The sequence below is a fragment of the Orycteropus afer genome, unplaced genomic scaffold, assembly GCF_000298275.1.
Source record: "Orycteropus afer afer isolate SDZICR_OR568_19922 unplaced genomic scaffold, OryAfe1.0 scaffold00044, whole genome shotgun sequence".
In the NCBI taxonomy this organism is placed as follows: domain Eukaryota; kingdom Metazoa; phylum Chordata; class Mammalia; order Tubulidentata; family Orycteropodidae; genus Orycteropus; species Orycteropus afer.
The window spans coordinates 1-10523 of record NW_006921631.1 but is presented as its reverse complement, the minus strand read 5'-3'; the positions used below and the strand labels follow the sequence as shown (position 1 = coordinate 10523).

General features: G+C 40.1%; 1 protein-coding gene across 1 annotated transcript in view; it reads left to right on the top strand.

Annotated features, from left to right (window-relative positions):
* LOC103194383 (dimethylaniline monooxygenase [N-oxide-forming] 1-like) overlaps positions 1-6068 on the top strand; it is a gene marked incomplete at its 3' end in the record, with an annotated part of 43014 nt that extends 36946 nt beyond the window's left edge. The window contains exons 2-3 of the mRNA XM_007937774.1: positions 3009-3197; positions 5906-6068. Of these exons, the coding sequence (XP_007935965.1) occupies positions 3009-3197; positions 5906-6068 (352 nt within the window). The remainder of the gene's footprint in view (positions 1-3008; positions 3198-5905) is intronic.
* Between the last annotated feature and the right edge of the window lie 4455 nt (positions 6069-10523).

The window sequence follows — 10523 nt, the reverse complement described above, 5'->3', positions numbered from 1 at the left end:
AAAAAAAAAAAAAAAGAGTTGTTATGAGTTGGAATTAACTCGATGGCAGTTGGTTTTGAGTTTTTGGTTTTACTGCTGGGAGCTCTGGTGATGTAGTACCTAAGGCATGTGACTGCTAACCAGAAGACTGGTGGTTCAAATCCACCAGCCACTCCTTTGAAGGAAGACTGGGCAATCTACTTCCATAGAGATAATGCCTCGGAAACTCAAGGAGGGGTTGCTATGAATTGAATTTACTCGATGGCAGTGAGTTTGGTTTTTGGGTTTTTTTGCACGTGACTAGCACAGAACTCCTCAGAGAGAAGGTTGGGCAATCCTACTTCCATAGTGATACTGCCTCGGAAACCCAAGGAGGGGTCACTATCAGTCGGGGCCGACTCAACGGCATATAACAACAAAAACAACAGCACAGAACTCAGATATCATGCAACTCATCACAAGAATTACACAAAACCAAAACTCTTTTTTGTCAGGTTCAACAAAAGAAGTCCACATTCTTAGCTTTTGAGTAATGTCAAATTACTGCTATAAAAGTTTCTAAACACTTCCTCTCAATTTCTGTATTTATATTGTCACAGTCCGGGAACAGTTTACACAAGTACCTGCCTGCAGGCTCCAGTTTTGAGTAGAACTGCATTAGATTTTCCTGCTGCACAAAAGATCAGAATTTAGTCATCTTTCTCAGAAGCCAAAACTTGCAGTTTTCTAGTTATGTTCTGTATGAGTGAGACTGTCAGATGTGGGGGCCATAGACAAGCAGGATTTTCTGAAGGAGTCAAATCATATCAGTTGATGAGATCACCAGCATTCATTCAAATGACAGAATTATAATTTTATTCTGTTTGATAGCTATATACTTCATGCAGATTTAAACTCATGCCTTCTCCATATTTGTCGTTATGTTCATGGTTCCACTTGCTCACACAAATAAAATAGTTCTTATTTCACAGAAGAAGGGACTATACATATTCACAGTGGTTGCAAAAAGGCATTGGGGTGGCATCTGACCTCCTCTAACTTCACAAGGGGAAAGGCGGATCCAGAACAACATCAACAGCCCAGGCTGTTTCCTATGAGGCTGAGGTCAGACTTGCCACCATCCTCTAAACCTTTTACCCTATTTTGACATAAATTGTCCCTCCCATGGCATTCACTACTTTTCTGCTGGGTTGGATAATTCGTTGCAGTGGCCACATAGAACTCACAGACAACACTCATGAGTATGGGGTTTATCAGGGGAGTGTTGTTGTTGTTGTGTGCCGTCGAGTCGGACCCGACTCAGCGACCCCTCCTCGGGTTGCCGAGGCAGTGTCACTACGGAAGTAGATTGCCCAACCTTCCTTCCGAGGAGTGGCTGGTGGATTTGAACCGCCAGCCTTCTGGTTAGCAGTCAAGTGCCTTAGGTGCTATGTTAAACAGGTTACAATTCAGGATCAGAAACAAGTCCGATACAGTTCTTCAATCAGGACAGTTTCTTCTCAGCTGTGTCACAGGCATGCTTCTCTCTGGCCTTGGCTCTGCCCTGCTCAGGCCAGTGTTACAAATCTCTTTTAGCTTTGATGATAGCACCCAAAGAGGCACCCCACTCTGCCAGCAAGCCTCTTAATTGAAGGCACTCAACTTTCTTGCTCAGTGGGCCAGAAGCCCTTTTCTCTGTCTCATGCAGGTCTCTTGATTCTGCTGCCTTTGCTGCTGTAGTTTCTCTGCTGCCGTCTCTCTGTCAGCTCAGCGCAAGGATCTCAGGTCCAAGGACAACTTTCACTCCCAGCTCTTCTGTCTAGATGGCAGTGATATCCCCCTTTTCTGCCTCTAAGATGCCTCATTTTGAGTCTAGCAGAATAGTTAAGCTGACCTATACCATCATTAGGGATCCATATACCTTATTTTCAGGGTCTCATGGTACTCACAAGTGTGCCATATACCTTTTTTACATTACTTACAAGCTATCCAATCCCCTTGGTGGGCCACAAGCACCTTTCATTTATATAGTTCCACCCAGTCATCTGGTGGGAGTCATGAAGACCATGGCTAGAAGAGCCATACTAAGTAATTCACTGCACCACAAAGTACCTAAGCCACTTGACTGCTAACCAGAAGGCTGGTGGTTCAAACCCACTAGCCACTCCTCAGAAGGAAGATTGAGCAATCTACTTCCATAGTGATACCACCTTGGAAACCCAAGGAGGGGTCACTATGAGTCAGGTCTGACTCCACAGCATATAATAACAACAACAATAGTAAATAATATTAAGATACTAAGGGCCTTCTCATTAAAAGCAGAAGAACTTGTTTTACAAACCAGTAAATTCTTTCCTATTGTCATCTCACAAATCTCCCCTCTTTCAAGTCCAACTATCATTGCCTCCACTCAGGCCCTCACTGGCATGGATTTGTGTTTGAAACTCTTAAGTAACCTCCTTCCTTCCTTTCTAGTCCCATCTAATTCATCTTCTGGAGAACCAGAGTTATCTTTCTAAAATCTAATATGTACCCTTCCATGCTTAAAACATTTTGTGAACTACCATAACCTTCCTATAAAACCCAAATTCCTTAAGTTTGGATATAATATCTTTCATAATCTGAACTCCTCTTTTCCATAATGCTTTCAACCACACATCTATGAAACAAAAACACCGAGCAATTGTCCATCATACAAATACTACTTCCTGATTCTTATTTATTTTCATATTCTCCTGTATTTTGCAGTCAATATCTCAGTGGTACTATGTGAATGAGGACAGGTAAGTTGGTCTCAGTTTTATTTGTTAACATGTAATGAATGAAATTAAAATTCTGATGATGAAACTCATACTAGGATCCAATGTTTATCATCTCCCAAGTAAAGTATAGGTAATCCCATTGAAAAGATGACAGGTAGCATATACTTTTGGGTCAGTTTAAGCTTGGTCAGTGTTTAAAATTTCTAAAAATTAACTTTCATTTCCTTTTGTGTGTGTGTGTACATGTGTGCATACATACACACTTATATGTGTGCACTATCTGTACAGGAACATGTCGAAGAAGGCAGAGCCAGTCTCTACAAGTCTGTGGTTTCCAACAGTTGCAAGGAGATGTCTTGCTACCCAGACTTTCCCTTTCCAGAAGATTATCCAAACTATGTGCCAAATTCTCTATTCCTGGAATATCTCAAAATGTACGCAGACCAGTTCAACCTTCGCAAATGCATTCAATTCAAGGTAAGACACTAGCCATCAGTAAACATGAGGCAGTATCTCCTACTTATTTTCCATTATCTCCCTTCATCTTAGCCATGGCTTTGCATATAAGATAATCAAGTGATAAAATTGATAATACCTGGCTGGATTCCTTTAACCTTTGTACTCATTCCGCACCTCAAGTAAATCTTACTCTAGTAAAGTACTCCTAACCAATTTTTATTTGTGTGAACATTCATATGAATAAATTTTTGGTATTTTTACTTTGCAATACTTACATTCAAGTATCCTAAAGGACCCCAAAATTTCAATCTATATTTTCAGCTTGGGTTAAACCTCTGCACATAGGGATACTAAGAACTCCTACCAGCCACCTGGATACTCTCTACTTGACTATCTCATTAGAAGAATGGATTAGTGCAATTGTCCATACACAAAAGCACTTTGATATTTGATGGCTATCTGTTCTACACATTATTGAGAATAGAAAAATCTTTGATTGTTATTCTTTACATAAGCTCTACCTTCTTCCCTTTCCATTTCAGAGGAGGGAGACAAGTGGAAGGGAGAAAGACGGGACAAATGAACATATCCTCTTATTCCTCTTTCTTTTTCCTGTTTTGCCTCCCTCTTCAAGAATCACATGAACATCCATTTGTTTTCCTTCTCCTATCTCCCTATCCTATCAGAGACGAGGATGGAGAGGCATTCTAGGGAATTACAGAGAAAACATCAAGAATGAAGAGTTTGAACAAAACAAGTAGCAAAGAAGGAATCTTAAAAGTACTCCTAACCAATTTTCCAAGGAATATCATCCCATGTTACTTTGAAAGGGACAGTAAAAATAAAGCACTCTCATAGTGGATGGATAACCAAAAACCAAACCCAATGCCATTGAGTCTATTCTAACTCATAGCAATCCTATAGGACAGAGTAGAATTGCCCCATAGGGTTTCCAAAGCTACAGATCTTTATGGAACCAGACTACCTCATCCTTCTCCTCAGGAGTGGCTGGTGGGTTTGAACCAATGATCTTTTAGTTCACAGCCAAGCCTTAACCACTGTACCAACAAAATTTCCTAGTGAATGGATATGACCCACAAAAAGCTTTGAAATAAATGCACCAGAATTCTTGAATCTGAAGCATTTCCTTCACTACATGCTGCTCAGCCTTATTTTAAAAAAGCTAGGAGATATTACCAATGTTTTAAGAAAGTACACATAAGCAGATGTCTCTAAGAGGTGGTCTGTGGTTGATTTTTGTTTGGTTTTCTTTCTACTTCTTCTCCATATATTCCAAACTTTCCATAATGAAAATTTATTATTTTTATAATTAAAAATAATCTTTATTTTTAAATGTTTTAAGTTAATTGAAGATTTGTTTTAAAAAGAGAGATTTATATTTTAAAAAGATAACATGAGTACCTCTGCTAATACAAATCGAGAAACCCAACAAGCACTTCAAATAATACACCTGCTCCTCACTTATTGACTATCTTATTATCAAATATTTCACATCTTCAACAGTAAAAAATCTACTATCTGACAGTATTGCACATTAACGACGTACATCTGGCAGTAACAAACGCTGAAGTGAGAGAAACACTGGCTGTGATGGTTAAGACTGTGTATCAACTTGGCTGGGACATGATTCTCAGTGGTTTGGCAGTTATGTAATGATGTAATTTAGCAGATATGTCATGATGTAGTCATCTTCCATTTTGTGATCTAATGGGGTAATCTTCCATTTTCACATAATGCCCATTTTTGCATAACAGCCTGGTCTTTGGTAACCTAACCAAGTTGATAAGGGAGAAGTGAGTATATAAACCAAACAGCAAACTCATTAAGAGAACTTGAAAAGTCTGCGTTTGAAAACTTTGAAAAGGAAAGAAAGGCAGAAAAGTATTTTGTTCAGTGGATTATTTATGCATTTAAATTTGACTTCTCTTAAATTTATATATATATATTTGTTGTTATTGTTATTTGCCGTCGAGTTGGCCCTGACTCATAGCGACCCCTCCTTGGGTTTCTGAGGCAGTATCATTACGGAAGTAGGATTGCCCAACCTTCCTTCCAAGGCAGTCAAGTGCCTTAGGCACTATGCTACCAGGGCTTATATATATATATATATATATATATATATATATAATCTCTTGACTCAGAAGCTAATACTCATGGATATACACATGCTTAGTGGGAACAAAAAAAATAGACTATTTGAAATTTGGGCTACTCCCATAAAATTGAGGTTACAAGGTTGTCATATTTCAATAGCTTTCTGGATCTGGGAAAAAGGAATAGATTCTGTAAGGCCTTTCATAAGATACTTGGGACCAAATTTCTGTTTTCAATTATATATTAGCCATGTTTCTTAATGAAATTATGTTAGAAAGAAAGATCTATATAAAACAGGGTTGCATAAAGAAAGAATCATAAAAACGACATCAGAAGACATCTTGATTCTATCATTAGCTGTAAAAATTTGAGGAAATCACTTAAAATTTTCTGGACCTTACTACTTCTCTTAGATATTCCTGTACAACTCCAAGCTTAGAACACTTCCATAGTGGAAATCATGATCAATCTAGCATAGGTTTTTAGGACTATGCTTATTGATCATGGTTACTCTATGCTCTAACATGTTTGAACTGTCAACTGGAATACCAGCCAGGAAGCCCTGACTAAACCATGGCAACTGCTGACCATGTCTATGATTCTTTTTTCAGACCAAAGTCTGCAGTATAAAACAGCACCCAGATTTTGCTGTGTCTGGCCAATGGGATGTGATCACTCTACATGAAGGAAAGCAACAGTCAGCTGTCTTTGATGCTGTCATGGTCTGTACTGGTTTTCTTACTAACCCAAATTTACCACTGGACTCCTTTCCAGGTACAGCATTTTCTGCAACTGACCTTACATTGTCTTATGGGAGCCATCTTGATATGTGATTACTCTGGGGACAAATTCCTGTAGCTCACCTATTAAGTACTGTTGGAAAGTCACAGGGTTTTCTTTCTAACCAGCACTTTTCTGGCCACTCTGGCTTTCATTTGGAGTATATCATTCCAAACAATATATGAGTACAGAAGCGTAAAATGAGTAAGTTAATGAAGAGTCTTATACTTCACTGAGGTACTGCTGCCTTCCTTGAGTGGTAGCACTTAGGAACTTTTCTAAGACATGAATGCTTAAACAAGTTGCTAATCTCAGCAGCAGCTGTACAACCAAAGTTGCATTTAGAGGCTACAAAGGTCAATCCATGAGTAAAGAAAATGTCATTTTCATTCCTTTGTTTGTTTGTTTGTTTGACATGTGCCACAGCAATTAGCTAGCTTAGAATTTTATGACACAGGTTCAATAGTCAAAAGAGAGATGAGTCTTGGAAGGGAAATTAAGACATCTTCGGCTTTCAGTTTCTTCATCTGGGTTTCACACCCATGATTCATGTTAATCCATGTCAAAGTTCAATTGGATTGCAACTCAGAGGGAACAGATAATGGGGTGGTTTGGTTTATTTCATCTGCTGTGAAGATTCAAAGTGTTAAAACTCTGGGAAATTTTTCTCCTAATCATTGTTCTTGTGTGCCATCCAGTTGATTATGACTCATAGTGACCCTATTGGACAGAGTAGAACTGCCCCACAGGGTTTTCTAGGCTGTAATCTTTGCAGGAAGGAGCTCTGGTGGTGCAGTGGTTAAGGCATTTGGCTGCTAACCAAAAGGCTGGTGGTTCAAACCCACCAGCTGCTCTGTGGAAGAAAGATGAGGCTGCTTCCATAAAGATTTACAGCCTTGGAAACCCAATTGGGTTCGCTATGAGTCAGAATCAAATCAATGGAAGTGAGTTTGGTTTTTAGAATATTTACTGGAGCAGTTCCTTTCTCCTGTGGAGAAGCTTCTGGGTTCAAACTGGCAACCTTTCAGTTAGCAGCTGAGTGCTTATCTATTGCACCATCATGCTCCTTTCCTTAGCCAAACTGCAACTGTCACAGAATAGAATCACTGAATTAGAAAGCACCAAGTTCAGTCATCTCCTCAATGCAGGAAATGTTTTTCCAACAGCCATGACAGAGGCTCAACAGACTGCATAAACACATTGCTCACAACACCACAAGCCAACTCAATCCTATGTCACCTCTTGTCTGCCAAGCAAATCCTTGAGCAGTCAGCCACTCCATGCTCCTAGGAAGGAGTGCCTGGAACAGAAATTTCCATAGTATAGGGATTAAAAAACAACCAAACCAAACTCACTGCCATCAAATCAGTTCCGACTCATAGTGACCCCCTCCTTGGGTTTCTGAGGCAGCATCACTATGGAAGTAGATGGCCCAATATTTATTTAGCACCTACAGCATGTAGTACTAGGTGTAAAGCATATAGAGGTGGATAAGACAACATGCAGTCTGTGCTGGTAGAATCCTTGCTTTCCATGTGGGAGAGCCCAGGTTTGATTCCCTGCCAGTGCTCCTCACACACAGCCACCACCTACCTGTCTGTCAGTGGTAGAAGGCACATAACAAAAACAACATGATGCTAAGTAAGTTTCAGTGGAACTTCTAAACTAAGAAAAACTAGGAAGAAAGATATGGTGGTTTACTTCTGACAAATCAGCCAATGAAAAACCTGCAGCTCACAATAGTCCTATCTGCAACTGATCATAGTAATGGTGCAGGACTGAACAGCATTTCATTCCATTATGTAATGGGTTACCATGAGTCAGGGACAGATTTGATGGCAGCTAACAATAGCCTGTACTGGAAGAGTTAACAGAGTTTTATAGGAGTGCAGTGGTGGAATTACATCTTGATATGGCCTGAAATGATGTCAAAACACATTTTACAATACATTCACATACTTCCAATGGTCCTTAATCTGCCCCCAAAGGTCACTCAAGTCAGATCATATTGTTGTTGTTGTTGTTATGTGCCGTCGAGTCGTTTCCGACTCATAGCGACCCCATGCACAGCAGAACGAAACACTGCCCGATCCCGCACCAGCCCCACAATCCCTGCTATACTCGAGCCCATCATCGCAGCCACTGTATCAATCCATCTCGTTGAAGGCCTCCCCCTCTTTCGTCGACCCTCCACCCTACCAAGCATGACATCCTTCTCCAGGGAATGGTCCCTTCTTACAACATGACCAAAACAGATCATATTAGGATAATGTATAACCTGAAAATAACTGAGACAATGTGCTCAGTTTGCAAAGGATGATCTTGAGACCCAGAATATGTGGATTCTAGATTATATCACTAAATAGCTATGGAGTCTTGGGCCTGCCATTTAACCTTGATAAGGTTTTGTTCTCTCACCCATAAATTTTGGGACTTGGATCACCTTATCCAACAGTGTACATCACAGATCACAGATCTCAGTGTTTGCTTCACCAGGCACTACCAACCGACTATTTGAAATTCCTGCCCAGCTGAGTGTTCAGGCTCCTTTGAGTTCCAAAATTATATGATTCTAAACTTGAACTAGAATCCTCCAAACCCTACTATCTCCCTCTCTGCCTAACAGCAGACTTACTTAGTCTGTATTTACTCCCTGGAGTGGTTATTAAATGTTAAAAAATTCTAATTCACTGAAGATATTTATTTAAAAAAAAAAAAAAAGTGCCATGAATCCTGGAAGCAATTCCAAAGGAGTTCCAGAAAGTCTCAGTAAAAATAATGAGTAATATAGTAAGAATAAATGTATAACTTCCCAAGATGATTACTTTTATTCATTCAGATATATACATTTTTGTGCATTTACGAACAAAATCACATTCCCCTAATAAAAGTTCTTACTTTGTCTTTCTGTGAGATAGCAGGGGAAAGTGTCCTTTAGTGAACTCAGCCACAGAGTCTCCTTTTGCCCATTTATGACCCTAAACAATCTGATTCAGAGAGAATTTAAGGTAATCTAAGATTCAGGGATAACTCTATGATTCCTCATAGGCTTGTCCAGCTCTTCCTTCTCAGCAGTTATCTTACCTATACTGGGTCCCTGTGCTGAGTTCATATTTGAACTTGATTGCATCCTTGCTAAATTCTTTTTTTTTTTTTTTTTTTTTCTGAGAGAGAATTACCCACTGGGCCTCATTCCCTTTGCTTTCTTGAGTCATTTCTTCATTCAATTAACCTTTATTGAGCACCTCTGGGCTTTGTGGTACTTGGCTCAGTCAGCATGACTTGAGGGAGAAGACAGTCCTGGTTTTCAGTTAGTCTGTCATTCAGGGTTGGTCCTGAGGCAAAAGGTAAAGGCACAAGCCTATGAAGGTAAATGGTATTGTCCCAATTCTTAATCCTCTCCCTACATGCATTGTCTTCTGAGTGCCTGAAGGTCATTTGCTTATATATGCTGGTAATTCCTAGCTTCCTTTCCCCAGCCTAAAGCCTGCTCATAGGTTCTGAATTTATGCATCCAGGTGCTCACTGGATATCATTAGTTGTCCCATTAAAACGAAAACAAACCAAACCCATTGCTACTGAGTTGATTGCAACTTATAGTGATCCAATAGGGCACAGTAGAACTGGTCCAAAGTGTTTCCAGAGATGTAAATCTTTCTAGAAGCAGACTCCCACGTTTTTCTCCCAGGAAGCAGCTGGTGGGTTTGAATTGCTGACCTTTCAGTTAGCAGCCAAGTGCTTAATCACTGCACCACCATGGCTCCTTGCTTGCCCCATAAAAAACAAAAACAAACTCACTGCCATCGAGTCTATTCCAACTCATAGTGACACCCTTTGGGTTTCCTAGGTGGTGAATCTTTACAGAAGCAGATTGCCCAGCCTTCCTTCCACAGAGTCGCTGGTGGGTTTGAACGGCCAAGCTTAGAGACCTCAAATCCAACATGTGAAAGAGGAACCCATCATCTTTATTTCCTCATCTTTGTTTCTTCCCCACCTGCTCCTCCTTTCTCAGTACCACCAGTGACCAAGTTGACCAAGTCAGAAACCTGTAAATTCCATGTAAGTAGGGACTATGTTTTGGCAGAGACAATGTGTCATATCTATTTCAGTCCTTGAAACATGGACTATGTTGTTGTTGTTAGTTGTTGTTGAGTTAGCTCTGGCTTACACTGACCCATGTACAACAGAACAAAACATTACCTGGTCCTGTGCCATCTTGACAATTGTTGGCATTCTTGAGTCCGTTGTTCAGCTACAGGGTATCTTGAGTGCCTTCCACCTAGGGGGTCTCATCTTCCAGCACTATGTCTGACAATATTTGATTGTAACCCATAGAATTTTCTCTGGCTAATTTTCACACAACTGGACCAATGAGCAGCATCACAATAAATGGAGAGAAGATTGAGGTTGTCAAAGAATTCACGTTGCTTGGTTCTACAATCGATGCCA